This window comes from Aquarana catesbeiana, linkage group LG08 (genome assembly GCF_042186555.1).
Source record: "Aquarana catesbeiana isolate 2022-GZ linkage group LG08, ASM4218655v1, whole genome shotgun sequence".
Lineage (NCBI taxonomy): Eukaryota > Metazoa > Chordata > Amphibia > Anura > Ranidae > Aquarana > Aquarana catesbeiana.
The window spans coordinates 288,281,830-288,300,769 of record NC_133331.1 but is presented as its reverse complement, the minus strand read 5'-3'; the positions used below and the strand labels follow the sequence as shown (position 1 = coordinate 288,300,769).

At 47.5% G+C, this 18,940-nt stretch overlaps 2 protein-coding genes across 3 annotated transcripts in view; both read right to left on the bottom strand.

Annotated features, from left to right (window-relative positions):
- Window positions 1–18,940, bottom strand: part of LOC141106779 (uncharacterized) — a 99,518-nt gene that overhangs the window by 49,643 nt on the left and 30,935 nt on the right. The window lies entirely within an intron of this gene.
- LOC141104695 (uncharacterized) lies at window positions 5,428–18,251 on the bottom strand. Of its 2 annotated transcripts, none has more exons than XM_073594369.1 (6): window positions 18,101–18,251; window positions 14,589–14,700; window positions 14,131–14,262; window positions 13,809–14,042; window positions 13,602–13,713; window positions 5,428–6,995 (listed from the first exon to the last, which is right to left on the bottom strand). In XM_073594369.1, the coding sequence occupies exons 2-6, from the start codon at window positions 14,664–14,666 to the stop codon at window positions 5,497–5,499; spliced, it is 2,055 nt and encodes a 684-aa protein (XP_073450470.1). In that variant the 5' UTR covers window positions 14,667–14,700; window positions 18,101–18,251; the 3' UTR covers window positions 5,428–5,496. The 2 variants fall into 2 exon arrangements, with proteins under 2 accessions (XP_073450470.1, XP_073450471.1); XM_073594370.1 differs by having other exon boundaries at window positions 13,809–13,997.

The following is an 18,940-nucleotide window of genomic DNA, read 5'->3' as shown; positions in this document are numbered from 1 at the left end:
CTGTAAGTGCTTGTAGGACCAAGGAAAGATCCCACATTGGGAAGGGGGGGACCTTCAGAGGTCTCTGCCTACTCAATGCTTTAAAGAATCTAATGACCCAAGGATCGGAGGCTAGTTGTTTCTCCAGAAACACACTCAAAGCAGAAACCTGCCCTTTCAGGGTGCCAAGGGCTAACCCCTTGTCCGCCCCTGCCTGCAGGAACTCTAAGACCGCTATAGAGCTGTGAGTATCAAAAGAAGTTTCTGTACACCAGCTATTAAAACGCCTCCATGTTTTTTGGTAGATGACCTGGGTTTCTTTTTTCCTGCAGTTAAGGAGGGTCTTTACCAAGCTATCTGAGAACCCTCTGTTCTTCAACAGATCTTCCTCAGTAGCCAAGCCGCGAGGCTCCATCTCCCCACCTGGGGACAACAGATTGGCCCCTGGGAAAGGAGATTCTCCTGAACTGGCAAAAGCCAGGGGGGTTCCGCTGCCAGACTTCTCAGGATGAGAACCAAGGCCTCCTGGGCCAATGTGGCGCAATAAGAATGAGAGTTGTGTTTTCCAGTTGGAATTTTCTTAGGACGGCTGGGATTAGTACAGGTGGGGGGAAGGCATAACACCTGTCGAAAGCCCAACTCTGAGCCAGTGCGTCTATCCCTAGAGCTCCATCCCACCTGTTTAGGGAGAAGAAGAGATGCACCTTCCTGTTTTCTCTCGAGGCAAAGAGGTCTATGCATGGCCTCCCCCACTTCTGGGATATTGCTTCGAAAACCCCCTGATTCAGAACCCAGTCGCCTTCCCTCAGCCGTTTCCTGCTGAGGTAATCCGCCACCAGATTTTGATCTCCTTTCAGATGCACTGCCGAGAGGGATAGGACGTTTAATTCGGCCCATCTGAGAATGCTTTCTACCAGGGTCCACAGAGGTCTGCTCCTGGTACCCCCCTGCCTGTTTATGTAGGCTACAGCTGAGGAGTTGTCCGACCGGACTCTCACATGCTGTCCCTGAAGTTCCTTTTGAAAAGTTTTGAGTGCCAAGGCTACTGCCTTCAGCTCCCTCCAGTTGGAGGATCTTCCTGCGTCCTCCTTCCGCCAGCCTCCCTGAGCCACCCGGTCCCCCATATGCGCCCCCCAACCCATGCCACTCGCATCGGTCGTGACGCATCTGGACACCGGCAGAACCCATTCCAGACCCTGAGAGAGATTGGCTTCTTTCCGCCACCACCATAGGGATCTCTTGACCTGGTCCGGTACAGTTATCAGGGAATCCAAAGATTCCTGACTGTGGTCCCAAATGCTCAGGATAAATAGTTGCAAGGGGCGAAAGTGTAGTCCTGCCCACTGGACTGCTGGAAGTGCTGCCGTCAGTAACCCCAAGGCTGACATAGCCTTTCTTACTGATATTTGTTGGCTGCCCTGGAGTAACGACATTGCCCTGTCTACCTTCTGGATCTTCTCCATAGGCAGGAAGACCTTTTGTTTTGTTGAGTCCAACAGGTAACCTAAAAAGATTACTTTTTGCGAAGGAGTCAGATTGGACTTCTCCAGATTTAAGAGCCAACCTAGACCCTCTAAGATGTTCTTTGTCAACTGCAGGTCCAGCGACAGTTGTTCCGCGGAAGGGGCAAAAAGTAGTAGATCGTCTAAATAAGCGATCACAGAAATGCCCCTGATCCGTAGGAAAGCCAAGACTTCTACCATGACTTTGGTGAAGATGCGGGGGGAAGAGGATAGTCCGAAGGGAAGGGCCCTGAACTGCCAGTGAAAGGTCCCTTCTCTGGTATTTATTGCCAGCCTGAGGAACCTTTGACACTGATCTGCAATGGGAATGTGCAGGTAGGCATCCCTCAAGTCTATCGATGCCATAAAGCAGTTTGGAGGAAGAAGTGTCTTTACCGAATAGATAGAGTCCATTCGGAACCTCCTGTAGGTGAGAGAGACGTTCAGAGGCTTCAGGTTCAGGATGAGCCTGAACTTCCCCGAGGGTTTGCGCACCACAAAAATGTGGGAGTAAAAGCCTCTGCCCGTCTCTCCTTCTGGCACTCGAACTACCACCTCCTGTTCCTCCAACTCCTGGAGGGAGGAAAGGAGAGCCGCTGACCTCTCTGCACATTTCGGAAGCGTGGTTACGAGGAGTCTGCATGGTGGAGGTTCTGCAAACTCCAACCTGTACCCTCTTCTTATGACTTCCAAAATAAAATTGTTGGAGGTGATCATCTCCCACTGTGGCAGGAAGGCCCCCAGTCTTCCTCCCACCCTTATTCTGTCACTTTGTCTTTTTGGGCTGTTCAGGAGGGCGAAAAATAGCCCCCCCACGCCCCTTCCCTTTTTGTCCCCACCCCTTTTTCTGTTGATCAGATTTTGGGGGGTCCAACTTCTTCCACGGCCGAGACTTTCTTTTAGTCTCTGCCGGTTTTCTTTTAAAAGGAAATGCCTTTTTTCTGTCAGCCGTTCTATCCAATACAGCTTCCAGACCTGGCCCGAAAAGCAAGTCTCCCGTGAGAGGAATGCCGCAGAGCTTAACCTTGGATGCGGTATCTCCCTGCCATGTTTTAAGCCATAGGGCTCTTCTTGCCGAATTGGACAATGCGGCTGATCTTGCAGACATACGCACCGATTCAGCTGACGCATCTGCCAGGTAAGCTATTCCTTTAAGGAGCATGGGAAAAGACGAAAGGATTGTTTCCTTAGGCGTGCCCGCCTCTATATGCGCCTTAATTTGCGTTAGCCAATACTCCATGTTTCGTGCCACCACCGTGGACGCCATGGCAGGTTTGAGGTTCCCTATGGAAGAGTCCCAGGATTTTTTCAGGAGGGAATCTATCCTCTTATCCATGGGATCTGGGAGTGCCCCCATGTCCTCAAAGGCCAGGTCAGTGTGCCTGGAGACCTGCGAAAAGGCTGCGTCTAGCTTAGGCGATTTGTTCCATACCAGCGCCTCCTCTTCTGCAAAGGGGAACCTACGCTTAAGTGCCTTTGAAAGGAAAGGCTTCCTTTCGGGGTCTTGCCACTCCTTTTTGATGGCGTCAACTAAGACCTCATGGACCGGGAACACCTTCCTTTTATGTTCCCCTAGTCCCTTGTACATCTGGTCATGGAGTGAAAGTTTTTTCCTTTCCTCCTGGATTCCTAGGGTGGTATGAATGGCTCCTAGGAGCTCCTCCACCTCCTCCAGGGAAAGCTTGTAGCGAGAGGATCTTGTGGATTCCCCTTCCGCCTCCTCTCCCTCTGATTCCCCCTGGGGATCTGAGGACCCGCTATCAGGCTCTTCCTCAACCTCGAATCTGGCACCTCCTGGATTCTCTCCACTTCCCGAGGGAGCATCCATTAAGGCCTGAGGAACACTCTGCTGTGCTGGTGGAGAAACAACCTGCGGCTGTGGCAACTGAAGACTGGCAAATAATGTCTTAAAAGTCTGCACCGTATTGGAAAGTTCTTTCACGGATGCTGCTAAATCTGAAGACTGTTCTCCAGATTGCTCCCTTACTAGCCCCTCTATACAATCCCTGCAAAGGGGTTTAGACCAAGATTCCCCCATTGTGATTTTACATGAGGGGCATTTCTTCTTGGCACTGTGGGGCGACTTGCTTTTCTCTGTAGCTTTGCCCTGGAAAACAAGTTAAAAGTAGGGAGCAATCAGCAAACTTTCACCAGCACTACCACGGAGGGCCACCAGGGGTGCACTTCCCGGGACCAACCATCACCAGGGACCCAGACACAACCCTTTCCCCCCCTTCACCACCAGGGGGAGTTCTACACCTGTGGAGCTTTACAGGAAGCGGTAAGGGAACACCACCCCAGGGTTCCTCTTACCTTAGAGTGGCTGGTGCAGGATTCTCCTGGAGCGGTTCTTGAAGCCTCTGCTTCCGACATCTCCTTAGAGTGCAGTGGTGATCCAAGCCCCTGTGTACTGTCCCCACAGCAAGTCAGAGGCAGCACCAGCCGAACGCGCGGTCCGTTTTCAACACCGCGACCGGAACCGGAAGTCACGGGTCAGACGGAAACACCGACCTCCGCCGGAAATGACGTCACCCGTCCTCCGACCCAGCGCTCAGAGCTCCCACGCTGGCTGCAAGTGCAGGGCGGTCTTCTGTGCCTCCACCTATGCCACTGCTAGGCAAGAAAGAAAACGGACCCCCCCAGCTTACAACTTCACTAAGAGAAGCTGGGGGAGCGTGATGTGCAGTCTTCTAAAAGGTACTCAGCCACCCTAGCCCCCTAGACTGCAGCTTTCTTTAGAAAAAATGAGCAGGAGAGAGCCAGAGAGAGAGCGCCCCCTTTGGTCAGCCTGCAATTAGCCTCAGCCTCCCTAGCTGTGCGGCCCTGGTTCCTTGCGATGTCTCCCCACCGGAGGAAACACCAGAACTGAGGGGCCGGGGGAGAGCGGTGAGGTTTAAAGCTTTAAGTTGAAGGCGGTGTTTCCTCAGAAGGGGAGGAGCCAAGGTCTCTCTATGGTGCTGTCCTGAAAGACGGAAATGGGAAAAAATGATATAAAATTAAATTTGGGTACAGCGTTGTATGACCGCGCAATTGCCAGTTAAAGTAGTGCAGTGCTTGGTGAGTCATTTTCTATTCAGTTATGGTTTATTGTAATGCTTTATAATTCTTGACTGACAGCTTGCTTCATTCATATATGTCATCATTTGATACGTACGCACCATATGTCATTTTTTACCCCTCAGCTTTGCTGTATTGTGCAAAAAAGAAATTATATTTTTATCTTTTAATAAAAAATAAAATATAAAAATTATTATATATATATATAGCGCAGTGCTGAATAGCAAAAAATGCTCTGGTCAAGGGGGGGGGGGGGGTAAAACCTTCCAGAGGTCAAGACGTTCAATTAAATATTTTATATATGCATCCTTTGAAATTTCAAAACTGAGTAAGTCTCGGTGAGTTATTGATGTGTGTCTCTTGAGCTACTGAGCTCTGTAAGCAGTATACCTTCCGTCTAAGGCCACATTCACATTTGGCATTTCTTGAACGTGCGCTGTGCAACAAAAAATACACAACGCTCCAAGCCCAATAAAGATCTGGAGCTTCTTTGGCGCACATAGGGCAGCTTATTCAGGTGAGTGGGTTGCCCCCATGTGTAAAAAAAACATTTTATTTTTGTGTGCATTTAATGGCTGTTTTTGCCCTGCTATGATTTTTTTTTATATTATCTGTTTGTTCTCTTTGTATGTGTCTATGTGTTTTTTGAAAAAAAATTAAAACAAAATCAGATTTAAAAAAAAACAAAAACGTGGGAGCTCGGGTTTGTGCTATGCAAAGTGTGTATGGGGCCTTAGGGTGGGTTTGGACCCAGACTGAAGAAATACTGCCCCCAGTGGTCAAAGCACAGATAGAAGATGAGAGGTTTCATGGTTCAAGCACCAGGCAGAGAGGCTAACAGGTTTCTCAGATGACCACCAAGAGCCACAGAGAAAAGTAAGACGCCAAGTTTGGGATAAAACTTTATTACACATTTATTGCATTGATAAAACAAACTCCAAGTTAAAAACGCTACATCTCAGCGAGTATGAGTTCTCTGGTGTTTATCCATATGGGACTTCCGCCCGAAACACCTCCCACACACCGTGCAGGCATACGGCTTCTCATCCGTATGAATGCGCTGGTGCGTCTGAAGCTGCGAGCGCTGGGTGAAGCACTTGCCGCACTGCGGACATGGAAACGGCTTCTCGCCCCGGTGGACCCTCTCGTGAACGATGAGCTCGGCCCTGGTGATGAACCGCTTGCCGCACTCCGAGCAGGAGTAGGGCTTGTCACCGGTGTGGTGTTTTTGGTGTCTACGGAGCAACGCCATCAGCGTGAAGCTCTTGCCGCAGTCAGAGCAGGAGAACGGTTTTTCTCCCGTGTGAATACGCTGGTGTGTTCGGAGCTGGAATGTCCACGTGAAGGACTTGCCGCACTCCAAGCACTGGTAGGACTTGTCGCCAGTGTGGGTCCTCTGGTGGTGCACCAACTCCGTCCTGGAGGAGAACGGCTTGCCGCACTCGGCGCAGGAATACGGCTTCTCCCCTGAGTGGATCTTCTGGTGTTCTACAAGCCGGGCCCGACACGGGTAAAGCTTACCGCATATGGTGCACAGGAACGTTCCCTCTGCAGAGTGAACTCGTCTAAGATGCGTGTTCAGTGCAAACTTCCAGACAAAACTTTTCCCACACTCCGTACAGGAGAACGGCTTCTCTCCGGTGTGAACCTTCTGGTGTTTAAGAAGCTCCCACTTCCGTTTATAGTTTTTCCCGCACTCAGGACAGGCAAAAGGTCCCTCAGTGGTGTGAGACTCTCGGTGCTGAAGGAGGGCAGAGTTGGTGGGGAAGCATTTCCCGCACTCAGCGCATGGAAACGGCGTCTGGTCACTGTGGGTTTTACGGTGCTCATTGAGACATGACACGGTCCCGTAGCTCTTGCCGCACTCGGGGCAGATGAACGGGAGCTCACCCGTGTGGACGCTCTTGTGGCGGTTAAGGTTGGCCTGCCCCGTGAAACACTTCCCGCAAGCGGAGCAGGAATATGGCTTCTCCCGCTTGTGGGCTTTTAAATGCTCCATGAGATGAGATTTCTGGGATAAACATTTCCCGCATTCTAGGCACTGAAATTTCGGACCACGAGACTTGAGAGTAACTCCTTCAGAACTGGAAGGATCTGGTGATCCCTGGCCACCTAGGTGCGAATCTGGAGTATGTGATCTACCTGGGAAATATCTTTCGGAACTAGAGGGACTGTCCAACCTGTCTGCACCGTATGATTCCGACTGGATGTTTGAACGGAAGGTATGTGACTGAGCATTAAAAGATCCCTCAGGATTGGAGGAACCGGCTCTTCTACCCTCAGCATAAATTCCCCGACGGAGATCATGTACTCTGAAAGATTCCTCAAAACCTGAAGGATTGGATAAACTGGGCGCATTGTAAAGTCCTGTATGAGAATCTGACATAAAGTGGTCGGCGTCGGAATATGGGGGTGAGGAAGGATAATCCTCCGATGATCTGTTCAACTCGCGCCCATCTGCCAGGAAGAGAATAAAAAGACGTTTTTCAGGATTTTCTTTGAATCATCTGTACTGTATGGGTTGCAAATTTAAACTTTAGAGCTGAATTCAATTTATTTGACTACAGTAAGATGTCCAGTTTCTGGCAAGTTTCCAAATTTTAAGGGTTTGTTCACCTTTACCAAAAAGAAACGCTCTACAAAAACAAACTGTGCAGCTTTTACTAAAGTTAAATAATGCCCTTGCTATAGGGGTAGGCTATTTAAGTACCTCCCGAAGCCTAACTGAAAAACTATCAGAGATGGCATCATCCCATCCTGCCTTGTAGCTAGGATGTTGCCAAGAGCTCAGAGCTACTTCATCAGGGGGGGGTTGAATCAGAGAAAGACCTCACTCCTGCGATGGTGGAGGTGAACAGTAACAGCTGGGAGTCTCTTAGCAACGTCCTAGCAACAAGGCAGGACGGGGTGATGCCATCCCTGGAAGTCAGGCTTCAGGAGGTATGTAAAAGGTCCTCACAGGAGCGAGCTCTCAAATTATGAGCTCAGAGCTACTTCATCAGGGGGAGAAAAAGAGCATGCGAGGGGGGGTTGAATCAGAAACAAAAGCCCACTCCTGTGATGATGGAGGTGAACAGTAACAGCTGGGAGTCTCTTAGCAACGCCCTAGCAACAGAGCAGGATGGCATGATGCCATCCCTGGGAGTCAGGCTTTAGGAGGTATGTAAATGGGCCTCACCTATAGGAAAAGCAATATTCAACTTTGGTTAAGGCTGCACAGTTTGTTTTTATCTACAGCCACCCCTTATCTACATCTGCTTTTTTTTGGTAAAGGAGAACTAACCATTTAATGGGAACTCTTTACATATTACATATTAGGAATTGCTATTTATTGGACAGCGTTGACTATGTACTGAACATTAGTCATTTTTTTTCTGCCAGTTAGCCTCACTCGTGGATCCGTCAAAGATGCCATCTGATCATCAATTCTGGGTTTAGCTATACATACCGTGTCTGTGGAAATGATCTTTTAACAAAGATTGTCTTTATGTTAATTTTAGGTGTACAGAGCATACACTGCCAACCATACAAGGAAAGATTCCAAAGGATGGTTATGGTAATATCATACAGACATACAGTGAGGGGAAAAAAGTATTTGATCCCCCGCTGATTTTGTAAGTTTGCCCACTGACAAAAGAAATGGTCGGTCTATAATTTTAATGGTCGGTTTATTTTAACAGTGAGAGCCAGAACAACAACAAAAATATCCAGAAAAACGTATTAAAAAAAAAAAATGTAATATGTATATATATATATATATATATATATATATATATATATATATATATATATATATATAGATTTGTATTTTAATGAGTGAAATAAGTATTTCATCCCCTAACAATCAGCAAGATTTCTGGATCCCAGGTGTCTTCTATACAGGTGACGAGCTTAAAAGGGAGTGCTCCTAATCTCAGCTTGTTACCTGTATAAAAGACAACTGTCCACAGAAGCAATCAGCAATCTCTCCACAATAGTCAAGACCAAAGAGCTGTCCAAGGATGTCAGGAACAAGATTGTAGACCTACACATGGCTGGAACGGGCTACAAGACCATCGCCAAGCAGCTTGGTGAGAGGGTGACAACAGATGGTGCGATTATTCGCAAAGGGAAGAAACGCAAAATAACGGTCACTCTCCCTCGGTCTGGGGCTCCATGCAAGATCTCACCTCGTGAAGTTTCAATGATCATGAGAACGGTGAGAAATCAGCCCAGAACTATACGGGAGAATCTTGTCAATGATCTCAAGGCAGCTGGGACCATAGTCACCAAGAAAACAATTGGTTACACACTACGCCCTGAAGGACTGAAATCCTGCAGCGCCCGCAAGGTCCCCCTGCTCAAGAAAGCACATGTACAGATCCATCCAAAGTTTTTTAATGATTGAGAGAAGAACTGGGTGAAAGTGTTGTGGTCAGATGAGACCAAAATCGAGCTCTTTGGTATCAACTCAACTCGCCGTGTTTGGAGGAGGAGGAGGAGGAATGCTGCCTATGACCCCCAAGAACACCATCCCCGCCATCAAACATGGGAGGTGGAAACATGATTTTGGGGTGTTTTTCTGCTAAGGGGACAGGACAACTTCACCGCATCAAAGGGACGATGGACGGGGCCATGTACCATCAAATCTTGGGTGAGAACCTTCTTCCCTCAGCCAGGGCATTGAAAATGGGTCGTGGATGGATATTCCAGCATGACAATGACCCAAAACACAGTACCTAGGCAACAAAAGGAGTGGCTCAAGAAGAAGCACATTAAGGTCCTGGAGTGGCCTACCCAGTCTCCAGACCTTAATCCCATAGAAAATATGTGGAGGGAGCTGAAGGTTCGAGTTACTAAACGTCAGCCTTGAAACCTTAATAACTTGGAGAGGATCTGCAAAGAGGAGTGGGACAAAATCCCTCCTGAGCTGTGTGCATGCCTAGTAGCCAACTACCAGAAATGTGGGAGCTCTGTGATTGCCAACAAGGGTTTTGCCACCAAGTAATAAGTCATGCTTTGCGAAGGGGTCAAATACTTATTTCACTCACTGTATGCATACTGTTAAACCCCTGGTGCCCAACACGTGGCCCTTGGGCACTTTTTGTGCAGCCCGGGGAGCCCTTACAAGCATCTCTGACCATCTCTTCTATCCTGTCCACGGTCTCTGACCATCTCTTCTATCCTGTCCACGGTCTCTGACCATCTCTTCTATCCTGTCCACGGTCTCTGACCATCTCTTCTATCCTGTCCACGGTCTCTGACCATCTCTTCTATCCTGTCCACGGTCTCTGACCATCTCTTCTATCCTGTCCACGGTCTCTGACCATCTCTTCTATCCTGTCCACGGTCTCTGACCATCTCTTCTATCCTGTCCACAGTCTCTGACCATCTCTTCTATCCTGTCCACAGTCTCTGACCATCTCTTCTATCCTGTCCACAGTCTCTGACCATCTCTTCTATCCTGTCCACAGTCTCTGACCATCTCTTCTATCCTGTCCACAGTCTCTGACCATCTCTTCTATCCTGTCCACAGTCTCTGACCATCTCTTCTATCCTGTCCACAGTCTCTGACCATCTCTTCTATCCTGTCCACAGTCTCTGACCATCTCTTCTATCCTGTCCACAGTCTCTGACCATCTCTTCTATCCTGTCCACAGTCTCTGACCATCTCTTCTATCCTGTCCACAGTCTCTGACCATCTCTTCTATCCTGTCCACAGTCTCTGACCATCTCTTCTATCCTGTCCACAGTCTCTGACCATCTCTTCTATCCTGTCCACAGTCTCTGACCATCTCTTCTATCCTGTCCACAGTCTCTGACCATCTCTTCTATCCTGTCCACAGTCTCTGACCTTTTCTTCTATCCTGTCCACAGTCTCTGACCATCTCTTCTATCCTGTCCACAGTCTCTGACCATCTCTTCTATCCTGTCCACAGTCTCTGACCATCTCTTCTATCCTGTCCACAGTCTCTGACCATCTCTTCTATCCTGTCCACAGTCTCTGACCATCTCTTCTATCCTGTCCACAGTCTCTGACCATCTCTTCTATCCTGTCCACAGTCTCTGACCATCTCTTCTATCCTGTCCACAGTCTCTGACCATCTCTTCTATCCTGTCCACAGTCTCTGACCATCTCTTCTATCCTGTCCACAGTCTCTGAACATCTCTTCTATCCTGTCCACAGTCTCTGAACATCTCTTCTATCCTGTCCACAGTCTCTGACCATCTCTTCTATCCTGTCCACAGTCTCTGACCATCTCTTCTATCCTGTCCACAGTCTCTGGCGATATCTTCTATCCTGTCCACAGTCTCTAGCCATCCCTTGTGTCCTTGTCTGCAGTCCCTAAACATCTCTTGTATCATGTCTGCAGTCTCTGACCTTTTCTTATATCATGCCCATAATCTTTAAATATATCCTATTGTGTGTCTGCTGTCTCTGACACTGAGATTATATATGTGTGGCCCTTGGTGATGTTGAGGGCTGCTCTAATTTATGACTTATATAGTGTCTATAGCGCTGTCAATTTACGCAGCACTTTACACATCTATGTTGTACATTCAACATCAGTCTCTTGGGGCCCCCCCTCTATCAAAAAAGTTGACCCCCGCGGCTGTACACCATACAATAATAATAATTATATATTAATTAATAATAAGTCAAGAAGTCAACTTTTAGGGGAGTCAGGAAAAGAGGGAGCAGGCAGGGTATTGAGATCTAATAGGATAGGGAGGAGAACTGGGCTAGCCTTGGGGTACCACTTAGTAGAGGTTTGGTATGTGGAGGAATTTCCAAAGAAGGGTGTAAATGGTGTTCTACAGATGGAATAACAAGGTGGAGAGGAAGGTGGGGAATTTGTTGGGAACAGGATGTGAGCAGCAGGAAGAGCAGAAAGGGGGGGGGGGGAGAGGTAGAGAACAAAAGGAAATTGGAGGGGGGGGGGCACGAGAGCCCGGAGTTGCCTGTTCAAGTAGTCAGCACAAAAGATGCTGAGATCGGTTTGTCACAAGTATGAGTAAAGAACATCAACTTTGCCACAAGGCCAAAAGGCAACACCTAGCTAGTTGACCCCGAGCTCTGGAGGCATCGGCTTAGCCCCGGTGTATCAGTGGATGCACTCTTTATGGGTCTCCTAGAAAGCCTTGGAACTACTGCTGGAGCACACATCAAGACACAAGTTCCTACAGATGTTCCCAAGTGGCTTTGCTAAACGGCGACAAACTACAATACAAACTAGAATACTTAAAAATCTCCATAGGAGGCGCTTTCAAATTTTACCCATGAAGAGTGGTTGCACTCTTCATGGGTATCCTAGAAAGCCTTGGAACTGCTGCTGGAGCACACATCAAGACACAAGTCCCTACAGATGTTCCCAAGTGGCTTAGCTACCTGAAACTTGCTGCTTAAGTACCACCCATGGTTTAGCTCCGGTGCATCAGTGGTTGCACTAGGGCCTATAGGGCCAAGTTTGTCTGATAGGACTTAAAGGGGTTGTAAAGGTTCGTGTTTTTTTTAAAACGGGGGGCTGGGAGGCCGGTCACTGACAGGTGTTTTTTCACCTTAATGCATAAGATGCATTAAGGTGAAAAAACACCTGTCAGTGACCGGCCTCCCAGCCCCCCGTTTTACTTACCTGAACCCTTGAACTTGTTCCACAGGGACGCGCTCTCTCTCCTCGGGGTTCCCGGTTCTTGACTGGATAGATTGATAGCAGCGCAGCCATTGGCTCCCGCTGTTGTCAATCAAATCCAATGACACGTGCACCGGGGGGCGGGGCAGAGACCAGCATTTGGCCTCTATAGACGCCGAACGCCGGACTCGGGAGCGCACCCACAAGGTAACCCTCTCAGAAGAGCGCTTCCCCCAAGGGGTTTATCTGATGTGGGGAATACCCGAGAGAGCCGCCGAGGGACCCCAGAAGAGCAGGTCCGGGGCCACTCTGTGCAAAACGAGCTGCACAGTGGAGGTAAGTATGATATGTTTGTTATTTAAAAAAAAAAAAAAACCCTGAACCTTCAGTATCACTTTAAAGTGGTTGTAAACCTGGGAAGTCAAATACAAACAGAACACTAAATCTAATAAAGAAACAAGGGCACAAATCATGTGTGCATTGTATAGATGGTAGAAGAACAGCCTGTCATCTGTACTCCTCCCTGCTCTGCTGATTAAAAAGAATTTGACACCATGGAAAAAAAAATAGTGGTGCCACGCCCCTTCTCCTTTGACTGACAGCCTGTGTAATGAGACACATGCACGAACCTGTGAGAGAGAGAAGAGAGAAGAGAGGAGAGATGAGAGAGAGGAGAGAGAGAAAGAGAAAGAGAAAGAGAAAGAGAAAGAGAGAGAGAAAAAAAAAAAAAAAGAAGAAAGAGAGAGAAGAGCGAGACAATAGAGAGCGAGAGAGTGTGAGTGTGTGAAAAAGAACTGATTAGGTGGGAGGGGAAAGTGCTAATGTTAGGTCTCTGCCCCAAGCTTTGGTGCTATGCCACGATTTCTAATGCCGCGTACACACGACCGGACTTTACAGCAGACTTTGACGGACTTTACGACGGACTTGCCTACACACGATCAACCAAAGTCCGACGGGTTTGTACGTGATGACGTACGACCGGACTAAAACAAGGAAGTTCATAGCCAGTAGCCAATACCTGCCCTAGCGTCGGTTTTTGTCCGTCGGACTAGCATACAGACGAGCGGACTTTTCGACCGGACTCGAGTCCGTCGGACAGATTTGAAACATGTTTCAAATCTAAGTCCGTCAAACTTTTGAGAAAAAAAAAGTCTGCTGGAGCCCACACATGATTGACTTGTCCGCCGGACCAAGTATGCCGGAAAGTCCGCTCCTGTGTACGCGGCATTAAGGCTACAACCGAATGAGGATGACTTTGAGAGGTACACACAATGTGAACTTAGGTTATAACAACATTGTCTACTAAACTATGCAAAAAAGTTTTGGGTTTACAACCACTTTGGCTTCTGATCCCCTCCATATACATGAGACATTGGGGCAAGAAGAGGTTGCTGTGCTGTACTGACTGTACAAAGTTTTGGACTAATTTCTGAATTTGGTGTTTATTGCTCACCTGCACCAATCTCTATAGGATCCTCCTCCTCCTTCACTCTCACCATGATCACCATCTCATCATCATCTTCTTTCTCCTCTTCTTTAATTTTAACATTTTCCAAGATTCCGTTCTAAATGTGTGATAGTATTACAAGATTAATTTTCCATATTTTAATTAAACACAATATAAAAAAAAGGAGGTTAAGTATTGCTCTGAGCCTCTTACCTGGTAATTCTGAGCGTAGTTGTGCTCTTCCTGTGTGCAATCCAAGGCATTTCGGGGGCTGAGGCATCTTTCTGGTCTCAAATTCCCGGTGTCCTCCTTCTGGTCCTCCATCATGGCGTCCTTTTTCCTCGGGTCCTCCATCAAGGCATCCTTGTAGAGATCCTTGTGTCCTTCTAAATATTCCCACTCCTCCATAGAGAAATAGACAGTGACATCCTGACACCTTATAGGAACCTGACATACACACAATGGTACCGTCACCATCCAGTCACAGCGCTTGCCTGTAACTGGATAACACCCGATAATTTGTGAAACCACTTACCTCTCCCGATAGCAGCTCAATGATCTTCCGGGTGACTTCTAGAATCTTCTTGTCCTTTCTCTCAGGTATCAGTGATTGCAGTTGAGGCACTGTGATGATCACATTGTCACCAGATTTCACCGGAGGAAAACGCTGTAATAAAATATCAACATAGTCATGTGACCTCCCAGAATCCTCCTCACCTCTCCGGTCTGCTCTGCGTTTTATTAATAGAGATTAGGAATGAGCTCAGGCAATCATACCAAGGCATTCCCCATCCTCCAGCCAAACATATGCAAGCAATGTGTATGCAAGTGGCTGCGTGGTCAGGAATGCCTCGACCACTTATCATTGGCCAAGTACAGTTACAGTTTCTTGACGAGATGGTTCAGTTGGGTTTAGAATAGGATACGAATATGCCTGAGCTCATTCTTATTAGAGATGAGTGATGTCATGTGACCTCCCAGAATCCTCCTCACCTCTCCGGTCAGCAGGCAGACAATCTCCAAGGTGAGGTTTAGTATCCTCTCTGTGATCTTGATCTTTTCCTTATCCATCCTCGGTGGAACAGTCAGGAAGAAGACTTGGGACCTGGTAGAAGAAAAGGACTATGGTGAGGTCACAACAGCCTTGACAATGAAAAAGCAGAAAACGAAATTCATACACTAGGTGAGTGACATTGAATAATCCTCCAGGATTGAATAGAAATACAACTATGAACATTTTTAGTAAAGCATTTTGTATAAGTGATAGAACCTCTGGGTGGAACAGATTAATGAACCAAGGTACCCTTACTAACCAGGTGAGCTAGATGCACCACAAACTCCTCGATATCACAAGCTGCATGGTGCCAGCCATATATGTAAATCTCGACCCTCACTGAGGTCCACAGAGGCTCTTCAGAGTCAGGGTGGCCAGTCATGGTCCCATCTGAATAGTGCTGATAAAGTCCACTACGGGGCGATCATCCTCATCTTTAGAAGAGCTTGTTATTTCTGAAATGTTCCTCCTGGAGCGTGACCTGGCCCAGCTATTTTTGTCAACCTCAGATAGTCTGACTACGTTTGGTTTGGTTGCAGAAGGGTACCTGCCATTCTCTTGATCTCCTTCCATCCAAGAACTTCCCACCTGATCTCCTTCCAGCCAAAAACTGCCCACCTGATCTCCTTCCAGCCAAAAACTGCCCGCCTGATCTCCTTCCAGCCAAAAACTGCCCACCTGATCTCCTTCCAGCCAAAAACTGCCCACCTGATCGCCTTCCAGCCAAAAACTGCCCACCTGATCGCCTTCCAGCCAAAAACTGCCCACCTGATCGCCTTCCAGCTAAAAACTGCCCACCTTCCAGCCAAAAACTGCCCACCTGATCTCCTTCCAGCCAAAAACTGCCCACCTAACTTCTTCATTGCTCTACTCGCCCATGTGGGTTCACTAGCTGGAAACCACCACAGATCAGCCATTTAAATGGGCAAGAACTGCTATAAGAGAACTGGCAGATCCGTATACTTCTCCCAATCTCCTTCCAGCCAGGATCATCCATCTACCTTCTTTCTTGCTCTCCTCACCCATGTGGGTTCCCCAGATGAAAACCACAATTGGCTAGCCATTTAAAGGGTCAAGAACTGCCATAGTAGTACTCGAATAGCAGACCATCCAGAACCCTGGTCCTGGGTGGTCTACTCTCTCCCTCCAGAGCAAATCCCCACATTTCACCTGATGTCCTTCCAGTCAGGAGCACCTTCTTCCTCGTTCTGCTCACCCATGTGAGTTCACCAACTGGAAACCACCATAGATCAGCCATTTAAAAGGGGCAAGAAATGTCATAGGAGAACTGGAATAGTAGACTATCCAGAACCCTGGTCCTCGATGGTATACTATTTCTCTTCATAGGAAATCCTCAAGTTTGCCCTGATTTTCTTCTAGCCAGGAGTACTCAACTACCTTCTTCCTTGCTCTGCTCACCCATGTGGGTTCACCAGCTGGAAAGCACAATAGATCAACCATGTAAAGGGGCAAGAAATGTCATAGTAGAACTGGAAGGTTCTAAACTTTCTCCTGATCTCCTTCCAGACAGGAACACCCATTTAGTTTCTTCTTTGCCCTGCTCACCCATTTGGGATCTCCAGCTGAAAACCACCATTGGTTTTAAGGAGGCAGGAACTGCCACTGTAGACTGGAATAGTTGACAATCCAAAAACCTGGTCCTGGATAGCTATACACTCACTACTTTACATTGTAGCAAAGTGCCATTTCTTCAGTGCTGTCACATGAAAAGATATAATAAAATATTTACAAAAATGTGAGGGGTGTAGTCACTTATGTGAGATACTGTATATGGGTCCCCCAGCTGGAAACCACCATAGATCAGCCATTTAAAGGGGCAAGAACTGCCATTGTAGAACTGGAATAGCAGACCATCCAGAACCCTGGTCCTGGATGGTATAATCTTTCCCTCCATAGAAAATCCTCACTATTCTCTTGATCTCCTTCCAGTCAGGAGCACCTTCTTCCTTGCTTTGCTCACCCATGTTGGTTCACTAGCTGAAAACCACTATAGATCAGCCATTTAAAGGTGCAAGAACTGCCATAGTAAAACTGGAATAGTGGACCACCCAAAACCCTGTTCCTGGATGGTCTAATATTTTCTTCCATCTCAGATCCTCCCCCTTCTCCTGATCTCCTTCCAGCCATTAACACCCACCTACCTTGTCCTCGCTCTGCTCACCCATATGGGTTCCCCAGCTGAAAATCGCCACTGATTAGCCATTTAAAGGGGCAAGAACTGCCATAGTTGAACTGGAATTGCAGACCATCTGGCACCCTGGTCCTGGATGGTCTACAATTTTCCTACATAGAAGTTACCCTCCTCCTGATCTCCTTCCAGTCAAGGACATCCACCTACCTTCACTCTGCTCACTCATGTAGGTTTCCCAGCTGAAAACCACCACTGAACAGCCATTTACAGGGGCAAGAACTACCATAGTAGAACTGCAATAGTAGACCATAGAGAACCCTGGTCGTGGATGGTCAACTATTTTCCTCCATAGCAAATCCTCATGCTTCTCCTGATCTCCGTCCAACTGACAACACCCACCTTCCTTCACCCTTGCCTTGATCACCCATGTGAGTTACCCAGCTGAAAACCACCACTGATCAGCGAATTTAAAGGGGCAAGAACTGCCATAGTAGAACTAGAACAGCAGACCTTTCAGAACCCTGGTCGGTCTACTATTTTCCTCAATGATTTCCTTCCAGCCAAGAACACCCATCTACCTTTATTCTCGCTGTGCTCACCCATATGGGTTCCCCAGCTGAAAACCACCACAGATCAGCCATTTAATAAGCAGCAAGAACTGCCATAGTGGACCATCCAGAACCCTGGTCCTGGATGGTCTACTATTTTCCTCCATAGCAAATCCTCACCCTTCTCCTCATCTCCTTCTTTCACCCTTGCCCTGCTCATCCATATGGGTTCCCCAGCTGAAAACCACCACTGATCAGCCATTTAAAGGGGCAGGAGCTGTCAGGGGTGGGACTGAATTCAGCCACTGTTCTGCTGACAGTCTTTGGAGCTCCTAAGCCCGAGGACAACCAAGAGGGCCACTTAGCCTTCTACCTCCTTCTTGACTACAGGGCTCTGTTATTGCCTAAGGCTGGACGCACTAAAGAGCTGGAAGGTTGCAAGCGAAGCCTACCCGGTCGCCGGGCGTCGACCGTTTAGCTTCGGGTGACCTCCGAACCCCCCCCCCCTCCCCGAAGAGTTGGTAAGTAAATATGCTGCACATATCAATATTTTTTAAGTAAGCCTGCACAGCCATGATCATAACATATCCCTGCATTGGTGCCATGGTGACTGGTCCTCTTTAATGTCACAGATTGATAATCCAGCTCTGGACATAAACAGAACGATCCCAGGGCTGATAAAAGTCTTCCCCTCCTCCCCCCTCCACATAATACCGCAGAAAATTGGGGTCCTCCCAGAGAGCACACTCACCTTCCTCTCAGCACCCCTCTATGCTGAATACAAAGGATTTGCAGCCCACTTCCTCTCTATGGCTTGCCCACTTCCTCTCCGGAATTTCCACGCCGCACTGCCCACACCCAACATGGCCGGGCCAGCGGCCGTGGCCATGGGGGCACGCGCGAGGTTTTCCCCGCCCCGGCGGCCATTTTTCAGGAGCCCGCGGCGGCGGACGTCCATGGCTATTAAAGCTGTATGTGTGCGGCAGCGTACAGCGGAGGGAGACATGTCTTTGGAATGTACATAACGCGGCCATTTTGTTGTAGCTCGACTGCAAACTCACTCAGGCCTGGGTGGGAAAAGTGGAAACTCGGCTGCATCCAAATATAACTACTTGCTGACCAGGCTTTTTCTGGCACTTTTTGTTTACAAGTTTAAACCAGAAAATTACTTATAACCCCCCAAACATTATATATTATAATATGATATAATATTATAAAATATATATATATATATATATATTTTTTTTTTTTTTTTAGCAGAGACCCTAGAGAACAAAATGGCGATCGTTGCAATTTTTAATGTCACATGGTATTCGCGCAGCGGCTATGCAAATGCAATTTTTTTGGGGGAAATAATACACTTCAAAGGACCAGGCCTTTTTCTGACATTTGCTGTTTACAAATTTAAATTAGTATTTTTTTGCTAGAAAATTACCTAGAATTCCCAAACATTTTATATATATTTATATTTATATATTAGACCCTAGAGAATAAAATAGTGGTCGTTAATATTTTATGTCACACGGTATTTGCGCAGCGGTGTTTCAAACGCAATTTAAAAATAATAAATATACGTTCATGAATTTTAAAA

Bases quoted from the DNA above. Each gene is read 5' to 3' on its own strand.
- LOC141104695 (XM_073594369.1), bottom strand. From the start codon at position 14,666: ATGGATAAGGAAAAGATCAAGATCACAGAGAGGATACTAAACCTCACC. The intron at 14,043-14,130 runs GTAAGTGGTTTC...TGTGTATGTCAG, and splicing joins TTGAGCTGCTATCGGGAGAG to GTTCCTATAAGGTGTCAGGA. The intron at 13,714-13,808 runs GTAAGAGGCTCA...TCACACATTTAG, and splicing joins ACTACGCTCAGAATTACCAG to AACGGAATCTTGGAAAATGT.